This window comes from Panicum hallii, chromosome 7, assembly GCF_002211085.1.
Source record: "Panicum hallii strain FIL2 chromosome 7, PHallii_v3.1, whole genome shotgun sequence".
In the NCBI taxonomy this organism is placed as follows: domain Eukaryota; kingdom Viridiplantae; phylum Streptophyta; class Magnoliopsida; order Poales; family Poaceae; genus Panicum; species Panicum hallii.
In genome coordinates, this window is record NC_038048.1 from 30,420,992 (window position 1) to 30,442,681 (window position 21,690).

General features: G+C 48.5%; 2 protein-coding genes across 2 annotated transcripts in view; one reads left to right on the forward strand and one right to left on the reverse strand.

Moving 5' to 3' along the window:
- LOC112900608 overlaps positions 1–11,111 on the reverse strand; it is a 31,410-nt gene extending 20,299 nt beyond the window's left edge. Inside the window, exons 1-2 of the mRNA XM_025969452.1 lie at positions 11,096–11,111; positions 10,046–11,053 (exon numbers count right to left, since the gene is read on the reverse strand). Coding sequence (XP_025825237.1) covers positions 10,046–11,053; positions 11,096–11,111 — 1,024 coding nt within the window. The remainder of the gene's footprint in view (positions 1–10,045; positions 11,054–11,095) is intronic.
- A 1,197-nt stretch (positions 11,112–12,308) lies between these two features.
- On the forward strand, positions 12,309–16,787 carry LOC112900609. Its single transcript, XM_025969454.1, has 7 exons — positions 12,309–12,323; positions 14,295–14,546; positions 14,890–14,945; positions 15,034–15,082; positions 15,424–15,507; positions 15,602–16,261; positions 16,331–16,787. The coding sequence occupies exons 1-6, from the start codon at positions 12,309–12,311 to the stop codon at positions 15,635–15,637; spliced, it is 492 nt and encodes a 163-aa protein (XP_025825239.1). The 3' UTR covers positions 15,638–16,261; positions 16,331–16,787.
- Positions 16,788–21,690: the final 4,903 nt, after the last annotated feature.

Below are 21,690 nucleotides of genomic sequence, written 5' to 3' on the forward strand. Positions count from 1 at the left end.
TCAGAAAAGCACTCCGTTATTTGTGCCGGATTTTTGAAGAACACCTCGCCCCCACACCAGCGAAGTTCTTTCCGCCGGCCATCAGAACCCCAGTCTGGGAGGCACGCATGAGAAACCTGGAACGACGTCGCCACGAAGAAGGCCCCCTGTACCAAGTGGCTACTTACCTAGCCGCCCTGGACCAACTCTTTGATGAGCAAGCAAACCTTCTGAGGGAGCAGACCCATCGAGCCGAGCAAGCGGAGCTCGCAGTGAGGATATAGCAGATCCGAGCTGCCCACGCCGAGGCAAGGGCCGCAGCCGCGGTCAGCAGCGAAGCCGTCACCCAAGAGAGCCTCAGGCAAGCCCGAGACCGGCGCATGCAAGATTGGACCCGGAGTGGAACACCAGTCCCGGCAATTGGAGAAGATCATGTTTTACTCGGGACGCCCATCATAGGATGGGGACCCCTTTTTGGAAACACACAAGCCCCACCCGAGAACCCTGAAAGTTTCGCTGCCGCCATCGAAGTGGATGCTGCAGCGCAACCCTTGACAGATGGGAACCCAGAGGACGGCGGGCGAGGACCTCTCACCCTTCCCGCCCCGGGAGAAGGCACGCCCCGCGAGTAGAATGACCGACGCCATCCTAGTAAGGCACCCCCCCAGTTTAAGATGTGCCCTTAGACAAGACCCTGGCCGAGTAGCACGAGACCTAGTTGTATCCCCCTTGCAGTAATAAAATGATTTGTGCTTGTTGTTTGTGATGTTGTGTGCTGGTTTGTTGCGTGCTGCTTGTTATATAAATACTGGCAGAAGGTAGGTTCTGCCTTATATACGAATTAAACAACTTAAACATCACATAATAGTAACCCCACTCTACCCAATCAACAGATGGCTCCCCGAAGCGTCGCAAGGGCCTCCCGCAGCCGGAACCCTGCAGCCGCTGGTGCCGAAGCGCAGCCTGTAGGGCAAAATCTTCCACAAGGAGAACAGGAAGTAAGCCAGAACCGAGGAGAAAATCAAGGAGGAGAGCAACTACCACCACCCCCACCCCTCGGAGACCTGGCACAAATAATCCACAACCAGACCCTCATTCTGGAGACACTGGCGAATGCCCTCATTAACCGGCAGCCATGAGGGCAGAATATGAACGACAAGCTGACGGCCTTTCTAAGGACCAAACCACCCACCTTTGCCGGATCCTGCAACCCATTGGATGCTGACGATTGGCTACGAGTGATCCAAAGGAAGCTCAAACCATTCGAATGCCAGGACCGAGACAAAGTCCTTCTGGCAGCCCACCAGCTCACCGGAACAGCATTATCCTGGTGGGAAAACTATTGTGCCGCGGCCGAAGATGCCTCTACCATCACTTGGGGAGAATTCGTGAGGGAGTTCCGCCGCTACCACATCCCTTCAGCCACCATGAAGCGCAACGCGGATGAATTCCGCGCACTACAACAAGGAAGCATGACAGTGGAAGAGTACACCCACCGGTTTATAGAATTAGCCCGATACGCGCCGGAGGAAGTGAACGACGACGATAAGAAGCAAGATATGTTCAAGAAGGGATTAAGCCCAGAACTCCGGACCTTGCTTACCCCCCAGATCTATCCGGACTTCAACACCCTGATGAACAAGGCTATCCTCACGGAAAGGGCCAAAGCCGAAGAGAGGAAGGATAACAAACGCAAATTCCTGGAAAGTAAGGCCCGCCAGCAGGACCGCTTCCAAAAGCCGAGAAACTCCAACTACACCGCACCAAGATCTCAGGCCCCAATGCAGTATAGGACTCAGTCCCAAGTGACAGGATCACGGGCCCCTGAAGCACAGCCTAAGAGTCAGAATACCATGAGGGCCCCGCAGAGCAACACAAGCCTGGTTGCCTCCGACAACAACAATGTAAGGGCCAGTTTCAACTGCCGTGAGACAGGGCATTTCATCGCCAATTGCCCTTATGCCAAGAACAAGCCGGCTACATCAGCCTTCTCCAACACGGTGAATGGGCCCAGACCAGCCCTGACCGGTGCCAACCGAGTGCCCATCCACAACAGCGACAACAGCCAGCAAATGAAGCAGCAAACATTTGGACGAGCCCACGTCAATCACATCGACGCGCAGGAGGCTCAAGAGGCTCAAGGCGTAGTGCTCGGTGAGTACCTAGTCAACTCAGCTCTGGCAACAGTACTATTCGATTCTGGAGCATCGCACTCGTTTATATCCTCGAGCTATGTGGAGAAACACAAAATACCTACAGTACTACTAAAAACACCCCTATTAACCCGGACGCCTGGAGGCGACATCAATTGTCAATTAGGTTGTCCACGGGTAAGGATCAATTTAAGTGGGGTAGACTTTCTAGCAGATTTGGTAGTACTTAAGTCTGGGGGAATAGACGTGATCCTTGGAATGGACTGGTTAAGCCGACACAATGGTCTCATAGGCTGTACCGACAAAGTGGTACACCTAACAAACCCCGAAGGAGTACAAGTGATCTGCCATACCCGGGATAGTAAGTTCGACCCAATGGTGTTTAGCCTGGAAGCCAAGCCCTTAGAAGGAGTCCCGGTAGTAAACGAATACCCGGATGTATTCCCCGAAGAGCTTCCCGGTATGCCGCCGGACAGGGATATAGAGTTCGTCATAGACCTTATCCCCGGGACATCCCCTATAGCCAAGAGACCCTATAGGATGGCGGCCTCTGAGTTAACAGAATTAAAGAAGCAACTAGAAGAACTACAACGAATTGGCTTCATTAGACCAAGCTCATCGCCATGGGGAGCCCCAGTGCTGTTTGTCAAGAAGAAAGATGGGAGTATGAGGTTGTGTGTAGATTACCGAGCCCTGAACGAGGTTACCATTAAGAATAAGTACCCCCTCCCCAGGATCGATGACCTGTTCGATCAGCTAAAAGGAGCCAAGTACTTCTCTAAGATCGATCTAAGGTCAGGGTATTTTCAGCTCAAGATTAGGGAAAACGATATCCCCAAGACAGCTTTTGTCACCCGTTACGGGCAGTTTGAGTTCACCGTAATGTCCTTTGGACTAACCAACGCCCCTGACTATTTTATGAACCTCATGAATAAGGTGTTCATGGACGAGCTAGATAAGTTTGTCGTAGTATTTATCGACGATATACTTGTCTACTCTAAGAGTATTCAGGAACATGAGCAACACCTGCGGGTAGTATTGGAAAAGCTGAGGATGCATAAGCTATATGCTAAATTCAGCAAGTGTGAATTCTGGCTGGAGAGAGTAGCTTTCCTTGGTCACATTCTGACCGCGGAAGGCGTAGCCGTGGACCCAGAAAAGGTCGAAGCGGTCTCTAACTGGCAGCGGCCGACCAACGTTAGTGAAATCAGGAGTTTTCTTTGGATTAGCCGGATACTATCGGAGATTTATTGAGGGATTCTCCAAGATAGCCCGACCCATGACGGAACTTCTTAAGAAGGAGAAGAAGTTCGCCTGGACGGAGTCTTGTGAAAGAAGTTTTCAAGAATTAAAACAAAGGTTGACAACCGCCCCAGTGCTGACCCTACCGGACATTCATCGGGACTTTGTCATTTACTGTGACGCATCCCGACAAGGATTAGGGTGTGTACTGATGCAAGACGGGAAAGTTGTTGCATATGCTTCCCGCCAACTCAGACTCATGAGCAGAATTATCCGACCCATGATTTGGAATTGGCAGCCGTAGTCCATGCCCTTAAGATTTGGAGACACTACCTGATTGGAAATAAGTGTGAGGTTTACACCGACCACAAGAGTCTGAAGTATATCTTCACCCAGCCGGATTTAAACCTAAGGCAAAGAAGTTGGTTGGAGTTGGTCAAGGACTACAATTTGGAAATTCAGTATCACCCTGGGAAAGCAAACGTAGTAGCCGATGCCTTAAGTCGAAAATCCTATGGGCCCAAGAACGACCATCTGCGCGAGGAAATGGCACGATTAAATGTGCACATTGTTCCTCGAGGTTCCAGCCAAGTGCTAAACGTCTAATCGACACTAGAAGATGGGATTAGAGAGGCCCAAAGATCGGATCAGGAGTTAATGAAAATCTGCAAACAAACCGAAGAAAACAAAGCGCCAGGTTTCAGAGTGGACGATAAGGGAACCTTATGGTATGAGAATAGGATTTGTGTACCCCAGAATGGGGATTTCCGGCAATTAATCATGGACGAAGCCCATAACTCGGCCTACTCCATCCACCCAGGATCCACCAAAATGTATATGGACATAAGGCAAAAGTATTGGTGGAATGGAATGAAGGCGGACATTGCACGATTCGTGGCTCATTGTGATACTTGCCAAAGGATCAAGGCCGAACATCAGAAACCGGCAGGATTGTTGCAACCCTTGCCTATCCCGGTATGGAAATGGGATGAAATAGGAATGGACTTTGTAGTGGGTCTACCTAAAACACTGAAGGGACACGATTCCATATGGGTAATAGTGGACCGACTCACTAAATCGGCTCATTTCATACCCGTAGGAACTAATTACGGTGGAGAAAAGCTGGCAAAACTCTATGTGGAGAACATAGTAAAGCTACACGGAGTACCTAGCAGGATTGTCTCAGATAGAGGGACCCAATTCACCTCTAGGTTCTGGAAAAGCTTGCATCAAGCCATGGGCACCAAGTTAGATTTCAGCTCTGCATATCATCCACAGACGGATGGTCAAACCGAAAGAATAAATCAGATTATGGAAGATATGCTGAGAGCATGTGTCCTGACCTACGGAAAGGACTGGGAGCAGAGTCTGCCCTATGCGGAATTCTCGTACAATAATAGTTACCAAGCCAGCTTGGGCATGTCACCATTCGAAGCCCTCTATGGGAGAAAGTGCAGAACCCCTTTGATGTGGTCGGAAGTCGGAGAACGTGCACTAGTAGGACCTGCACTTATAAAAGAAGCAGAAGAAAAAGTAGCGGAGATCCGCGAAAAGTTGAAGGTGGCTCAATCTCGACAAAAGAACTACGCAGATAAGAGAAGGCGAGAAATAAGTTTCGACCCAGGCGATTTTGTTTATCTCAAAGTCTCACCCATTCGAGGGACACGAAGATTTCAAGTACAAGGAAAATTAGCCCCTCGATACATTGGACCGTATCGAGTTCTGAAGAGAGTCGGAGCAGTGGCATACCGACTAGAGTTACCAGGAGAAATGACAGATATACACCCAGTATTTCATGTCTCGCAATTAAGGAGGTGTTTAAGGGTACCCGAGGGAGAACACGTGCCGGTAGAAACAATAGATCTGCAACCGGATCTGCGGTACCAGGAAGTACCGGTCAAAATCCTAGACACTATCACTAGAAGGACAAGAAACTCCGAAGTACGGATATGCAGGGTTCAATGGAGCAGACATGGAGTCGAAGAAGCGACATGGGAACGCGAAGAGGCGCTAAAGAAGGAGTTTCCCCATCTATTTATGAGCCAGCCGAATCTCGAGGACGAGATTCATTTAAGTGGGGTAGGTTTGTGACGCCCTGAAAATTCACCAAAATAAATCACGCGCTAGAGTGCTTCGTTTAAAAGTCATTCATCGTCAAAACCCTAACCCTAACCCTTTTCGACCGACAGCAGACTTGACCGACGTCCCATCCCGCACCGCTCACGCGCGACCGCTTTCCGCGATTAGCGCCGGCGCGATTCTTTTTCCTCGCGCAGCGCGCGAATGCCGCGCGCGTGGCCGACCGGCCGTGGTCGCCGCCGCGACCGGCGCCGACGCGCCTCTCTCTTTCCCTCTCCTTTTTCCTCTCTCCCATTTCTTTTCTTTTCTTTTCTTTTCTTTTTCCTCAAACTCTCTTTTCCTTTTCTTTCCTTCTTTCCTTCTTTCCTTTTTTTTCTTTCCTTCCTTCCTTCTTCTTTCCCTCTTCCTCCCTTCTCTCTGTCCTTCCCCTGCTCCCGAACACCGTCCGGCTCCTGAGCCACGGCCACCCCCTCCCCGTGCCCACGCGCGCGCGCCCCTGCCCCGGCCGTGCCGCGACGTGCGCGCACGCGCACCGCGTGGCCGTGCGCCGCGCCGTGCCGGCCGCCGCTCGCGCTCTGCCCCTGGCCCGCGCCACGCCGCACCGCGCGCGCTCTGTTTCCGCGCGTGCCGCGCCACCCGCCGCTGCCGTACCCCGCCTCAACGCGCGCGCGCCATCGCCCTGTGCCGCACAGCGCCGCGCCCGCGTCCGCCAGCGCACCGGCCCGCGTGCGTACCCCGTTTCCACCGCCGGCCGGCCCTGTGCGCGCCCACGCGCGGCACTGCTGGCCGCCCCCTCCGCCGTTCGGCCACATCAAGCCGCCGCGCCGCTCGCCGCTCACCGCTCGCCGCTCGCCGAGACGTCCCGTCCACCTCGCCACCCGTGCGCCGCTCCGCGACGACCACGAGCGGCCGGAGCGCCATTAATGGCACCCCGCACCGCCCGCCGGCCGCCACCATCCCATTCCCCTCCATCCCACCGCCTCTTCCTCTATAAATTGGCTCCCCGCGCGGCTCACCCACCCCACCACCTGCTCCGCCACCCGGCCCCTCGCTTCCCCCCAGCCCGGCGCCGCCCCCACCGAGCCGCCCAGCGCCACCGCCCCTGCCCCGTGGGCACGCCTCCTCGCTCCACCTCAGCCCGAGGTGAGGCCGGGGATCAGTCCCCCTTGCTCCCCTGCCCCTTTTCCCCCTGCCCCGGGCCACTCTTGGGCCCTGGCCGGCCGGCGCCACCTGCCGCCGCCGCCCCTGCCCCTCCTCTGTTTCGGTCACAGGGGAGGAGAGGAGGAAGAGGGGGCATTTTGCCTATAGCCCCCTCCCTTTCCCTGTAATCTCCAAAAAGAAACCCTCTACTTACTCTCTTTTGCAAAAGAGACCCTGTCCTTTCCGTTATTTCAAAATAAACCCTCTATTACATAAACCTAAATATACTTAGCATCCTTTAGCATATCCTGAGCATTTTTAGGATTCGCAAATAGGTCCTTACTTCTTCCGGATAATTACGAACAAGCCCCTGGACCCCCGTTTAACCCTTGAAACCATCTTTAGCTCGTCATTTTATGTGCGAAACGATCTCCGATCGACCCGAAACTTTACCACGCCCTTCCTAGTATAGTTCTAACCATGCCATTAAGAAACTACCCAAAAATATTATCCCTATCTCCATAACCAAATTATTTCCGATTCAAGCTTAACGATAAAAGCTTTTAGTTCTTTCGCTTGATTGTGTGTCTGTTGTTTGCGCCGTAGGACACGGAGTGAACGAGGAAGGTCCCGAGTGTGATCAAGCGAACGAGGACCAGTTCTGCGACCCCGAACCCGAGGGACAGTACTTCGATCAGGACCTCCCGCAAGAGTTTGATGATGGCAACTTCAATTCCGCCCTTTGATGCATGTTTCTGTCCTAGTTTTTATAAACACAACCCAGTGGCCTGTTTTATAAAATTGCATGGTTTTTCATGCCATAAATATGGTAGGATAGCCACCCTTGTTGTGGTAACCGTACCTTGAACACCTGATTTTTGTAAAGAAAATGCGTGTGTGTGGGAAAGGGTAAAATGTGGTTTTGAAAAGACGAGTCGGACGGATGGATGGCATTTTTGTGTGAATTGCCGTTGGTGTGCTCGTACCTGTGTGGTAGGGCAAGGAAGGGAGATATCCATCTTGTCACCCCTAAGGACCGAGTTGATGTGTCATCTCACCTAGCTTCCTGTCGTGCAAACCACTTGACCGTTGTATGGGCAACGGCTTAGCATAAATCCACTAGTTAGCCTGATAGCCATCAGGAGAGCTGAGAGCAACGGGTGATCAAGGAGAAGGGATAAGCTCTGTGTGACTTATGCCCCGGTTAAACCTCGGAGGTAGGTCGAATGACCCCTTGATGGATCCCGTGGTGGCTAGTCAGATCTAGCTAAGGTGGGTAATGGCTTTGTTGGGATCTGCACCGGCACTAAGGTGTTCGTGCTGTGGTACCCCACCTGTGGGTAAAGTTGCACACCTCTGCAGAGTTAAAATCTATTCGAATAGCCGTGCCCACGGTATTGGGCAAGTTATGGTGTGGTCACATAACTAGTGTTTCTCTCTGAGAATGGTTGGGCTGGTGTGAGTTGTTTGGAAAGTGTCCGGCAGTTGTGCCGTGTGCTACGGCGGACGGGGAGTCCGGTAGCAGTTTAAAACTTGGTTCCTGTGCGGATCAACACCGTGTGCTCCTTGGTACAAGAAAACTCGTTTCAAAAATGCTTTTAAAACAAACCCCTGCATACAACAGAGTTTTCCGCTAATGAACCATAACCTTATCCTTGGATTGTCCTGTGCATTAATTTCTGTTATACCCCTCCGTGGGTGTGATTGGACTTGCTGAGTACGTTTGTACTCACCCCATTCTTACTTTTACAGTGGAAGACCCAGACTACGTCCCCGAAGACAACGAGTAGGGTTTCGTCCTGCACCCAGTCTTGCCTGTGGTTAAGGCCACCGTTGGAGTTCCGCATGGCGCAAGACTCTGATGATCCTCTTTTCGTAGCTAGTGTAGTAGTATGGGTTTTAGTTGTAATCCTCGCGATAGTGGCGCTTCACTGCCCATTACCGCGTAGAGTTGTACGGTGATGTACCATCTGATGTAATAAAAGTGTTATCAGCCTCCTAGGACTGATAAATCGACACTTTTAAGTCTTCCCTGATGGGGGGGACGCTTCACCCGCGTCCCTCTGCCCCACGGGCCCCCGCGCGGCTCTGCCTCTGCCCCCGCGGCCCCAGCGGCCGTCGCCGCCGCCCCGCGCCTGTGACAGTTCATGTGTTTGTAATGCTAGTCATATATTTTGTTAGTGTGAAATATTTGTTTGTTTGTATAAAGCTCATGTGCGTTTATGTGAAGTTTTTGCAAATTTAAAGTGCAAGTAAGAAGGGGTATTCTTGCAATTACAGAAAAACCTAGGGTTGTTTTTGCAAAATGTAAGTGGATTAGGGTAATTTCAAAATAAGTGAAATATGTTTTTCTTACTTTATGTCTTGTAAAAATATATACTTATTCAAAAGTATGGTTTGAAATGTGTGTGTTAAAATATGTAAAAATTTTGGGTAAAGTGGTGAAAATAAGGGTGTTTGTGTAATTTTATAAAAGTGCAAGTCCTTTTATGCAAATGTTTGATTTACAAAAGTAACTTTCAAAATTTACTCAGGACTAAAGTGCAAAAGGTGCAAATCATCATGACATGTCATAAATGTTTGCATTTAGGTCCTGAAATTTTATGAATTACACTTCTTGGACAAAAGTAATTCAAATCCGACTTTTGTTCAAAGATTCACGTGTAAAAATATAAGTTTTGAGTTTTTAAACTTGAACCCTAAAGCAATGTTGTAGAGTTTGAAAAACTCTCCAACTTTCGTTTTGGGCATTTCTTCATTAGGGTTTTAAATCAACAGGAAATTTTGTTTTACAACTAGGTCCCTGCAGTTTTTGGAAATTACGCATAGGTCCTTGGAGAATTTCATCCCTTCTTCTCCTCTGTTTTTCTTTTCCCTGGTGCTCCCTTATCCCCTACCAATGCCATCCCCATCTCTATCCCTTCCTGCTTCCCCTTTCTCTCGTCAACACAGGCAGCAGAAGCAGGAGGCGAGCGCTGGGCGGTGGCGGCGACAGCAAGCGCACGGCGTGGGCGCGTGCGCGCTGGCGCGCGGAGCGACGGGGCCCGAGCGCCAGGTCGGGGTGGAGGCGGGCCCAGGCGCGCGGCTCCAGGCGCGCGGCTCTGGCGGCGGGCCGCGGGAACCGAAGGCGAGCGGCGGCTCGGGCAGGCGGAGGCGGCGGCTGGCGCTGGGCCGAGCGGGCTGGCGCGGCTTGGCGCGGTGGTGGAGCAGCGGCGCGCGCGAGTAGGAGCCCGAGGCGGCGGCGCGCGCGAGCAGGAGCCCGAGGCGGCGGCGCGCGCGAGCAGGAGCCCGAGGCGGCGGCGCGCAGGGGCGAGCGCAGGGCGGCTCAGGCGCGCGCGGGCGATTGGGGCGAGCAGAGGACTGGCGCGTGGGAGATGGCGCCGTGTGTAGGTGCTGGGCGGCGCGGGAGCAGATGTTGGAGCAGGCGCGTGCGCGGAAGGGGCTGGATGCGCAGCGCAGCGCGCGGGAGTAGGCGGCCCGAGCAAGCGCATGGCGGCGTGCGGAGCAGAGAGAGCAGGAGCTGGGCGGCACAGGAGGAATGGGTGCGCGGGAGCAGAGCGCACGACGACCGCAGCTGTGTTGGCGCGAACGGCTCCAGCATGAGCTGATGCGGCGCGACACAAGCGAATTGGCATCGAACAAGTACGGGAGCTGGAGCGGCAGAAACGTGAGCGACGTCGAGTGGGTGGCGCGAGCGTGCACGCGATGGCGTACGGAAGTTGGCGGTATGGACAGGTGTTGAGCGGAGCGCGCGCGGAGGGCGCTGGAGGCGCGGTTGGCGCGCGCGCGCGGGTGGCTTGGCCGGGGCAGGAGTAGGCCCAGGTGGCGTGAATACGCGTGTGCGAGCGCGGGAGTGACGCGACAAGGCCGGGCGAACACGGGTTCGGCAGCAGGAAGCGGAGGAGCAGCTGCACAGCGTGCAGAGCGGCGATGTGCAGGGAGGTCGCGCGCGATGCGAGAGGAGTTGCAATGCGACGGCTGCGGGCCGCCCAGGGAGCAGTAGAGTCGCGCGTGGAAGACGTCGGAGGCCGTTAAAGGGAAAGCAGCGAATGAGATCAAGCGGCACTGCGAACTGCTCGCGGAAGATGTGGAGATAGCCCCGGTGTGAGCGGGCTTCAGTTCTCGCGGAGGCGGAAGGGGCGAGTGTGGCACGGCTAAACGAAGGCGGAGGTCCGGACTGAATTGGACTAGCGCATCCGCAAGTATGGAGCAGAAGCATTCTGCCCGTGGCAGTGGTAGGCCGATTTGGATGGCGTCGCAGCTAGCAGAAAAGGAGGCAGAGCTACACCTTGTGCACGCGAGAGTGACGCACAGGAGCTGCAGCCAGATACGGTGGCCCTGCAAGTGACTGCACAGGCATACCGGATGTGTTTCTGCAGTGCATGTGCATGAGCAGAGAAGACTCAGCCCGTGAGCCGGAAAACCCTGAGGTTCGCGGAAGAAATGGTATAGCGAACCAATCTGGCCCTATCGGCTTCTCCCATGAATTCATGGCATCCAGCAGCACCTTTTCCTCATCAATTGCCGAGCAAGACCACAAGTCACCGCGGAGATTACCCCTTCAGCCATTCTCTACCCACTGAAATCCCCAGCAAGCTTCTTCGTCAACCACGGAATCTCGTCATCGTCGAACTCATCTTATCGTCGCCAATCCTATTCACCGCGGGAATTCACTTCCGTTTGTTCTTCTCCACAACCAAGGTTTGCCCTGATTCTTTGAATCTTTCTAATGCCGGCGATCCCTTTGCCGGAATATCGTCAATATCTTCCTGCTATCTGTTTTTCCCGGACCAGGGACTTGATTGCTTTAGTTTAGAAAGTTCTAGGGTGTTTTCTGTAAGATTTCCAAAACTTTCTTTATTTCAAATCAATGAGCTTATACATTTCATAGATTTTCGTAAGGGGTTCATAAAAGTACAAAATCAGTTTTGTTTGAAACCCTAGGTCGAAATCTACAAGTTTTATGTTATGATCTTGATTGAAAGCCTTGAATTGTGGTCTAGGTTAAATGTTAGGGAATGAATGCTTTGTTTGTACCTTATATTGTATGCATGTATTATAGCTGGAAGATAAAGTATAGGGTGTATGTTTGAAGTGGAAAAGTGTGGCAGTTAGTTAATCCTATCACCCTAGAGCTCATATCCCTGCCATCAAGACATTGTTCTCGTCTTGATTGCAACCTTCTTAAGACCCTTTTTCGTATAAGGATTCCTGTTAGTCCATGTGTATCTGCTGCTTAGCTAATATGTCTCGACAGCTATGCTTCAGTGTCAGGTTATCAACCCAACCGCTAAACATCCGTTTCCTTTGAGTTTAGAATACTTCTGTGTAACAGTTATCAGCCGATGCATTTCTTTTGGTATACTTCTACCATCGGCTGGTTAGCCGAAACGGTTGTTATCTTTCTAGTATCGGCTACTGCCGGTAACATTTCTGTTGTCCTGTCCTACATCAGCTGCCACGTAACCGATCAATCTGAGGTGCACACACGATCTTAGAGTTCTTGTTATCGGCCGACCCAAGCCGATTCTAGTTGCTCTCCATATCGGTCACATAGAGCCGATCGATCCTTAGTTTTCCCATCCATATCCACACACCTCTATCAGCCGATTTATCGATTGAGAGATCGACTATCTATATCTATCGGTCATGTATCCTCAACCACACTCCCATCGGCGGTAGTCACTCAATTGTTGTGCTGACGTAATCGAGCCGATGCAACCACCCCTAGTTACCTAGAGTAACACTTAAGCACATCTCAATTAAAACACAACTGCTTTAGGAATCATCCTTCCGCCAAAGTAATCGATGCTTTCATCGATCATCTAGGAACCCGATGCACCTTTCCATCGGCTAAACCCTCGTTGTTTCCAATCGGCTCTGTTGCAATCTTCAACAAATAGCCGATCATAATTAGATGTCCTCTTAAAGCTCTATCTAAGTTTAGTTTCAGATCTTTCGGTTGATATGTGAATAGTGTGTTATATGAATGCTAGGTTGCAATTGTATTGTGAAGTAAGGTAGTGTTTTGTGCACACTTTGAATGAAATGTTGCATTGCATGTAGATACGTCTACTTCTGCAAACGGTAACTACGAGATCTCCCAGAAGTCTACGGCGAATGTTCCTGAAGACCAAATGAACGTCACCAAGGGATTAACTGAAGCCCCGAACCAAAGTTCGGAAGATGTTGACTTACTGACTTCAGACCCACCAGTAAAGGCAAGCCCCGGTGCACACCCCAATATTTCAAGTTATTTCAATTTCATTATTATATTATATAGCTTGCATTACGTCTAGGAGTTGAGATGAAACCCTAGTTGCATGATCTCTTAGGAATCCAATGTATTGAACCCGAGTCCTTATCGCTCAGATGCTCTGCTAAATAGGACCGGTAAAAGTCGGGTAATTTTCTGTCACTCGCGCGATATAGGAGTTGCTTGTTTACAATTCTGCAATCACTATAAGGATGATGGACAGGGTCATGTGCTGTATCATGACCTGAGGATTACCCTGTCTGTTTTGATAAAAGTTTTAAGGTCGAAATGTGTGGTAGTGGTGGCTAAGCTTTTGAAAGTACTAGCCACATACCGCGAAATATGGTAAGCGGTAAGCCTAGTACCCGAATGGCCCGGCAAATGGACTTGTCTCCACCACTTGACTTTTATTTTATGTTTACACGCACCGACGTGTGGGAGTACGTTCTGCATGGCAGACAGGAATACGGGTTTTGTAGTCGCGCTACAGACGTATGTCCTGCACGAGTGATGTGCGTACGGTCCTGCAGTCGCTTGTGGTGGCCCTGATCCATAACCCGGAATATGAGGGAAACAGTTGCTTCGGAACGCCCTGTTGGTATTCCAAGCGTGTGTGTTAGGTTTACCTTGCAAGGTTAAATTCGATTCGGATCGTCCGCCTCTCACGAAGATTGAGATTGCTTATCCCTTCTGCCACATCGAGTAAAGAATGTAATTGTTGATGGAATAATCTTGATGAATGATAATCTCTATCTTGCTTGTTTAGTATAGGTGCTTACCTAGAATGGCTAATCAAACTAGAATCTGAAAGCTAAACCTTGAAGGTAAGTTATACTCTCTGTTGCTTTTCAGCTGAAAATAAACCCAAAGCCTCTACAATGCCTTCATGAGTCTAGTTACGGGCTAAAGTATACCCAATCCCGGGTAAGCCTTGCTGAGTATTAGTATACTTAGCCTTGCTAATTTTATGTTTTTCAGGTAAAGCCTTTGAAGATCCTACTCTTCCCCTGTTTTGGCCCTATGCTCTTCCAGAAGGTTGGTCCGTGGAGTGGGATCCGTCCCCGACCAACATTGGTGATACCGAGTGATGTCGTGCCTGGGCTTAGCATGACATCCATCTTGACGACGTGTCGTAAGTCATCGCGTATGTTTTCCGCTGCTAAAAACCATAACTCTAACAGTTTGTAATAACTTTCCTAAATTTGGAACTTTGTACTATTGTTGGAGACTCTTGTAAAGTAATTTTCTTGTGATGTAAAATGTGATGGTGACTGTATCTCTGGACTCACCTTCGTGTGAGGTAACCTTATTTGATCTTGTGTATCGGTGGTTTATCGGGACGTTACCCGACAGGCCAAGTGATTATACCGTTTGAAGCACGTTGGAGCCCTCAGGAATGGACTCACGTACTTGAGCCGGTATAATTCAGATTGGTTCTGCCACAGCGCCCCTCTGCCCGCGAGCCCCCGCGCGGCTCTGCCTCTGCCCCGCGGCGCACCCGCTCTTCACCCGGCCGCCCGCTAAACCCTAGCGCTCCGGGGCACGTCTCCTCCGCGCCCCATGGCATCCTCTACCCCGTCGCGAAGCCTGTCGCCCCCTCCGCGGCCACGCAGCTCCGCCGCATCCCCCCCATTGCCGTCGGGTACCACCACGCCCACCCCGTCGCCGTCCCCATCGCGCAGCCACCGCATCCCCTGGTGCACGCGAAGCCTCCTTCAGTTAAATGTTTCATTTATAATTTTTATATATTGAGCCTGATTGTTTCACATTGTTGGAGTCTGATTGGCAGGATTACTTGTTTAATGAAATAATCTAGCATGTTAATGGGGAAATACAGTGGTTTAAGTTTAACTTGTGTGGTTAGACATTGGGAATTCCGTCCTTGTAAATTGCTGGAGAGAATAGAGCTCAGTATATGTTTTTAAATTGATTTAGATGGTGCTACTATGTTCTGGGTATTGTTTTGGTTAGGGTATATTAATTTTAAAGTTCCATTGAATACTGATAATATTTTTGTGCACTTGTGTTGGAACTTCTTAGGTTAATACAGTCCCCCCTGTTGCACCATCCAGTGAGCAGGGCAACCGAAACGACAGGTATACAACAAAACAACAATCCTGTATATGTTTTCCTTTTGTAATGAAAATTTGTTACATGACAATTCTGCATTTGTATTGATTTCAGGGAAAGGAGCAGAGAAGACTCTACAATTGTGGTGATTAATGACTGCAAAGTAAGTACTTAATGGTCACATGTTCTTTTGCACTTGGTTAGTCAGTTGAATGATTTCACTGTTTTGGTTGGCTTGAATTTGCTTGACAAATATTCCCCGTATTATTTGATCCTGGGTTCTATGATGACACGCTGTTAAGAAGTTCTTTACTTGTACTGATTAGTCATATGGTTTTCCATTTCAAGGTTAAGATTGGTAGATTATTTATTATAGAATTGGTCTACTACTCAAGAAGACCCGTATCACAAGTTTTCCCTTGATTTATTTGTTATCTTGTTAAAAAAGGTCGGTGGCACACCTGAACTGACATTTCTTTGGGTTATGTATTGGCTGCTCTAAAGGTTAACTTGCTGGACAGTGAGTCAGGGTCCTTGTATGCTCTCTGTAGATCCTGGGTGCGCAATGGTGTTCCACATGAAAGTCAGGTTAGCCCACTTTTCTTCTTTCATATGTAATTGTTCTGAGATGGAGTGGTTCTTTTAATATGTAATTTCTCTGAATCAGTTCAATCTGATTTAGCAAGTGATGACCATGAAAGCAATAAACAAGGTCTAGGGGATGCTGCTGTTTTTTCAATTGGGCAAAGAGATTCACCCAAACCAACATGTGATTCAGTACATCGTGAACATCCAAAATCCTAGCTCAACTTTGGGTTCTGCAAAAGTTGGTACATCCTTTTCTTGTTCTATCTCTGTACCACGTGAGTTATCACACAATTTGGCATCTAAAGATCAGTCATCAGCAGGTAACAGTGATTGTTCAAAGAAAGAGGAACTGGTCTCACCAACTGATAGCAAACATGATTCTGCAAAGTTTTCTAAAGATAGTTCCCAGGAAGTGAGAAAGTGCTCTGAGAAAGTTCAACTGAAAGGCTCACTGCCTTCTGCACCAAAATCATCTCAAGTTAGTAGAATGCACGTGTCTACAGTCAAACCTAGATTACCAGTATGAAAGGAACAATCACACAAGATAGCCATCACTGGAGGCACCTCAGCAAGATCATTCCATGGAGAAGTCCCACCACTGCAATCTCGTAACAAGGCAGTAGCTTCTAGTTCTTCCCAGAAAAAGGACAAGGTCCACCACCGCACTATTAATGTCACACAAGAGAGCTCCAATAATTCAGCATCAACTGAACTGCGGGCATCTGATTTGGCTGCTCCATTGAGTGATGAACAGGTACGAAGTTTGTCCAAACTCCAATCTTAAGTTTAGCTTTTCTCACCTTTTCGTAATTTTTTTCTGTAGCTTGCATTACTGTTGCATCAAGAATTAAACAGCTTCCCCAGAGTACCGAGGGTGCCATGTTGCCATCAAGCAGCTGGTACGCAGATGCTTCATCCAACTGGAGCTACTGTTTTTTCTAAGCGGTCTTCAGCGTACGGAGGAAGGGATCATGCAGCAGTAAGGTTGTTAGCACCTGGAGGACATAAAGGTATCTTTTTATGTCAGTTCATCATTTTTTGGTTTCTAATGTTGTGATGCTTCCCTGGGAGTGCAGGTTTTGAAAAAGAGAAGCAGAGAGGATTCACTAAAAGATAGTGAGGACACAAAGAGAATAGAAAAAAGACATAGAGATGCTGGCACAGAACCTGCTTCTTCTGCGAAGGACTCATGCAGATCTGCTGAAAATGTAGCATCAGAACAGAAAAGTCGTGGCGGATGTTCAACTGGAGCTGACATTGGTTTAGCAAAGGATGATTCGACTGACAGCAGTGTTTCACTCAATTTACTTGGTATGTAGCTCAAACTGCTCAATTTATCTGTTTCTGTACAATGTAAAAGTCTGTAAGCGTGCTATATATTCTATGCACAGGATTGATCGATGAAATTATTAGCAAACATAGAAATATATCATATGGGGAACTCTTTTTTTTTGTTTCAATGCAGCTGGTTTTTTAGCAGGATTCCATTATTTTCGTCGGCCATTAAAGCCGACGAAAATAGGCTGACGAAAACGTGAACATATTTTCGTCGGCAACCGACGAAAAAGCGCTTATTTTCGTCTATTTTATTCCGTCGGTCTAATTTCGTCGGCCGACCGATGAAAATAGCTATTTTCGTCGGCTTTAGGCCTATTTTCATCGGTTTCTGGCCAACGAAATTACATTATTTTCCTGTAGTGGTACAACCCTCGCGCATATACATTAAGGGTGAAATTTGTGTCTAGAGACATGAACATGGCACAGCATTAGCGCTAACGTGTAATTAACATTGATACGAGTCTAACACAACTTAAATGGATTAAAACGGAGTTAGAATTGAAAAGATACGAACATTGAAGGATCGAACATTGAAGGATCAGGGGTATTTTGGCACAAAGGCACAAGCGAGAAAGGTCTTTGTGATGAAAGGTTATGAATTGTAGGACTATGTGATGAAAAGATTTGAATTGAGATGAAATGTCGCAGCACAGGCCCTCTGTGTCATTTCTTACGAATAAGGATCCTGATTCTCTATATGTGAAGGTGCTTGAAGAAGCATGTAGTGTAGACATGCTTCCTTTGAACGTCTAAAGTAAGGTTGTGTCTACAGCGGAGGGTGCAAATACACCGCTCATTCTAACTCTACATCTACTGTGCAGTACTGCTACAGTTTACAAATAGTAATATGCACATCTATATATATGTTCCACTAAATTTAGCCTAATATACACCTGTAAATTATAATCCTGCTTGTTCCCTTGTCTGCGGCTTCCTTGTCGCTATGACGGACGCTTATGCCATCCATCCGTCTGCCTACTGGAGCTGTCTGTAAATACCAGGGAGCTCCTTGTAAATTTTTTAGGACTTCCCTGTAAATTCTAGGGAGCTCCCAGTAAAATCCAGTTTTTATTTTGATTCTGCGAGTACGCAGTAGGGGAGTCATCTCTGTCCTGCGCTACGATAACTGGATTCGATGCCCAAGCCGGCAAGCCCCCTGCCTCCTCTATCTTATCCTCTTCTACCTCACGCCAAACACACGCACGCACACAGGGCACGGCACGGCCGGCGGATGGGTGGCGACAGCCTCGGGCAGCAGCGGGAAAGGGCGGCGCGGCAAGCGGCTAGCTGCTGGGCTATAGGGATCGTGTGCCCGTGTTCGAAGGTGACCAAGAGAGGGAGGGGTGAATTGGATCACTAATCGTTCCCTCTAAAAACTTGAGGCCCAAACTAGTGCATAAGATAAACCTATCACGTCCTACACATGATAGTTAACACTAAGGTTTATCTATACAATCCTCTACTTACCCACCCAAAAAGCCGTGCAACCTAGTTCCGATCCTAATCAACTAGCTAGTAAATGCGGAAACGTAAATGCGGTAAATAAAGAGGTAAAGGCAAAGGGGATGCAAACTTCCGATAAAGATATGCGGATTTATCCCGTGGTATCGGTAGCCAAATAGCTACCTCTAATCCACGTTGGCTCGTCACCAAGACAACTTGAGCCAAGTAATGAGTCTTTTCCGATCACCGTCTTGCAAGCCACTAAGGCGCTCAGGCAAGCAAAGGCTAGTGCTACCAAGTCACCGAGACAAGGTCACCTGCCACCATCTCTCTCGGTCACCACGACACCGTCTTCACTACGGAGCTTCACCACGAAAGGAGGGATCTTCTCGTCCCGGCATAAAGTGTCGCCGTCTCTCTATACCAAGTCGAAGGGTCGTCGATGAGTACACATGCTTGACAGCAGCCAAGACTTCTCTCAAGGTTGATCTCGCAAGATCAAGACCTATGGTAGCACTAAGCTCTCATGCTCATTTGCTACAAAGCTTCCCTAAGCTTGGACGTGATCTCTTGAAGCATGGATGGTTGGAGTATGTGTATGATAGCCTTGGGGAACAGCCAGCCTCTCAACCTTACGAGAATGACCCAATGGGGGGTATATATAGGCAGCCCAAGCAATAGAGCCATTGGAGAAAAGCTGCTAGAAAAGTACGTAATGGTCGGTTAATCCGACTCTTCCCTTCTAGTCATCATCGGTTTAACCGGTGAATGTAATTTGCTCTTTTCAAAAACTAGCCGTTACTGTACGGGCATCTTACATCATTACACCGACGTTCTCTTTTTGATGATCGTCGGTTCAAGTGGTGTATGTCCTGAACTTGGTCAAATCTCCAACTGCACCGATGAGTTATATCTTGAATACGTCGGTTTGATCGATGAATGTAGTTGCCCTGCCTTCATGAGAAATCCAAATCTCCGGACAACTACACCGACGTTTACACTGAGTATAGCGTCGGTTCAACCGGTGTATGCAGTAGACCATAGGTCAAGTTCCATATTAACCGATGAGTGTAAAGCTGAACATGTAGGTTTAACCAGTGAGTGTAGTTGCCTCTGGATCACCAAAAGCCAAGTCTTCTGGACAACTACACCGACCTTTATATGACTTCATCGTCGGTTTAACCGGTGAGTATAACCTAAAAAACTCCTAAAAACATACTCACTGGACAACTGCACCGACGTGTCATATCCTTGATCGTCCGTTTGACCAGTGATAAGACTTATATTGATTTTGACTTTTTTGCTTCAAGTCTTGAGTTGAACTCGACCATTTTTCTTGTATTTCATCATATGGACCTAACACTCTGTAAATATGCATCTAGACAAGTTTATTAGTCCAAATATTGAGTTGTCATCAAATCACCAAAACACATGATGGAAATATGGCAACTATGGTGAGAGGCCATTTTCCCTACAGGGGCGGCGCGTCACCGCAGTGGGGCTCACCAGCGGCGGCGAGGAGGCAGAGCAGGGAGCTCCAAGGACGGCGCCGGGCGGTGGACGGAGCGGCCGGCGGGGGGCCCTGTGCAGCGAGCAAGAATGGCGGGTAGGCTGCAAAACGGATTCGCAGCGTTGTAGAAGCTGTGGGTGCGAGGAATCGAGCTGAGACTCATCGACGGCGACGAATCAAGCCAACGGGCGAGCTCAGTTCGGTGGTAATGGTGTCTGGCAGCGGCAGTGGAGGAAAAAGGAAGCGGCTATTCAAGGACGCCGGCGCTTGAGCTTTAAAAGGAGAGGGGGGGGGGGGGGGGGGGCGCTGGGATCCCGCGGGGCTTGGCCAGTCTGGCGAGGACATGCTGGCAGCACTGTTGGCGCTGCCTAACGGGCGAGCGAGTTCGTGCATGAGAGGAGGAAGACGATGCTGATGAGTGGGCCCGGCGTAAAAATCGAACTTTCAACTTCAACAGGTCAAACGACACAGCTAGAAGCTAAAATCACAAAGAAGACAATGCCACAAGAAACACCTCCGAAGCTGCTCAGGTTTGCACATAAAAATCAACGGAAAACAGCTAAGACTAAAACCTGAACTAATTTTTAACACAAGCAAACAGTAGTAAAAAATTTACTAAAAATATTTTAAATTCATTATTTTGCATCTAGTATTTAAATAAAATAACAAGGGGCGCAGTTTCAAAGAAGAATTTTGAGTTCCTTCACAAAGTTGAGTTTCAACAATAAACAACAAATTAATAATTTAAGAGAGTGCTTATGCAATGATGCTCCTTTATGCACAAATGATATTCTTATGCTCAAACGATGCTCATGTTAGCATGTTAAATGTGTTTTTAACTTGTGGGTTGTGACAGAATACATGCTTCCACAAAAACTTGCTGGATCGTTTTGTATTTCACCATTACTCCATTAGTACGATATAATCTAGCTTCCTATTCCTTGACGAGTTATCACACTTAACATAGGCCAGCCTTCATTACCTTAAATAGTTCAGGTTCTAGATTTCTGGATCTTAGCCTTAGAGCTGAGAGGTTTGAAGTTCTTGACTCGATCAGAGGAGAGCATCGCAAGAAATTTCTGAAAAATTACAATAAGACAATCAAAAGCATAAAGAAACAATGTCAGTGCCTATTCCTTTTCTATTTTATAATCATATTTGCTATCTTAAGTGGTTTACAAGTTCATTGTTCTTTTTCCTCTATTTCCATTTTGGTGCAGTGATGGCCGTGGGTTCTTCGTGTCGCATTGACTGTGGGTTTACAAGTACATCGAATATTGGGATGATAAAGTACTACTTTTGTTGGATTAATCTGATAAACCAAACATTAGGCTAGTTCCAACGGCACACTGTAAAAAACTCCCTTAAATCATATCTAGTTCTAGTACCCATACGCTGTCCAATGGCTCCCTGTAAATGATCCCCGTATATACAAGGGGAGTAAAATATGCTCCCCTACACTTCAATCACGTTGTTTCTTTACGATACTAATCTTGTTTGAGCCTCATAACTGACAATAATCCATATTATGGCAGTACAAATACCGTGATTGTTTTAATTTTAGAAATATAATAAATAAATGAGTTAAAATGTGTACGGGGAATAGGATAAGAGAAATGGTTGGAGGGAATGGTTGATAGAGGGAGGAATCTTTTAGAGAAAAATAGTAAAATATATTAGAAAGTATATATAAATGGAGATGTACACAGGGAATGATTGGAGACGGTCTTCAAATAAATTACATGACTATAACGCTACATTTTAAAGGAATAATTGGAGATAGTCTTGAGATAAATTACATGACCACAATACTAGACATTTTTGGCTTCAATCATGGGGGAGAGGCTTGCTATGTAAGCTTCCGAACGTTGCAGCGGCTTGCAATGTAAGCT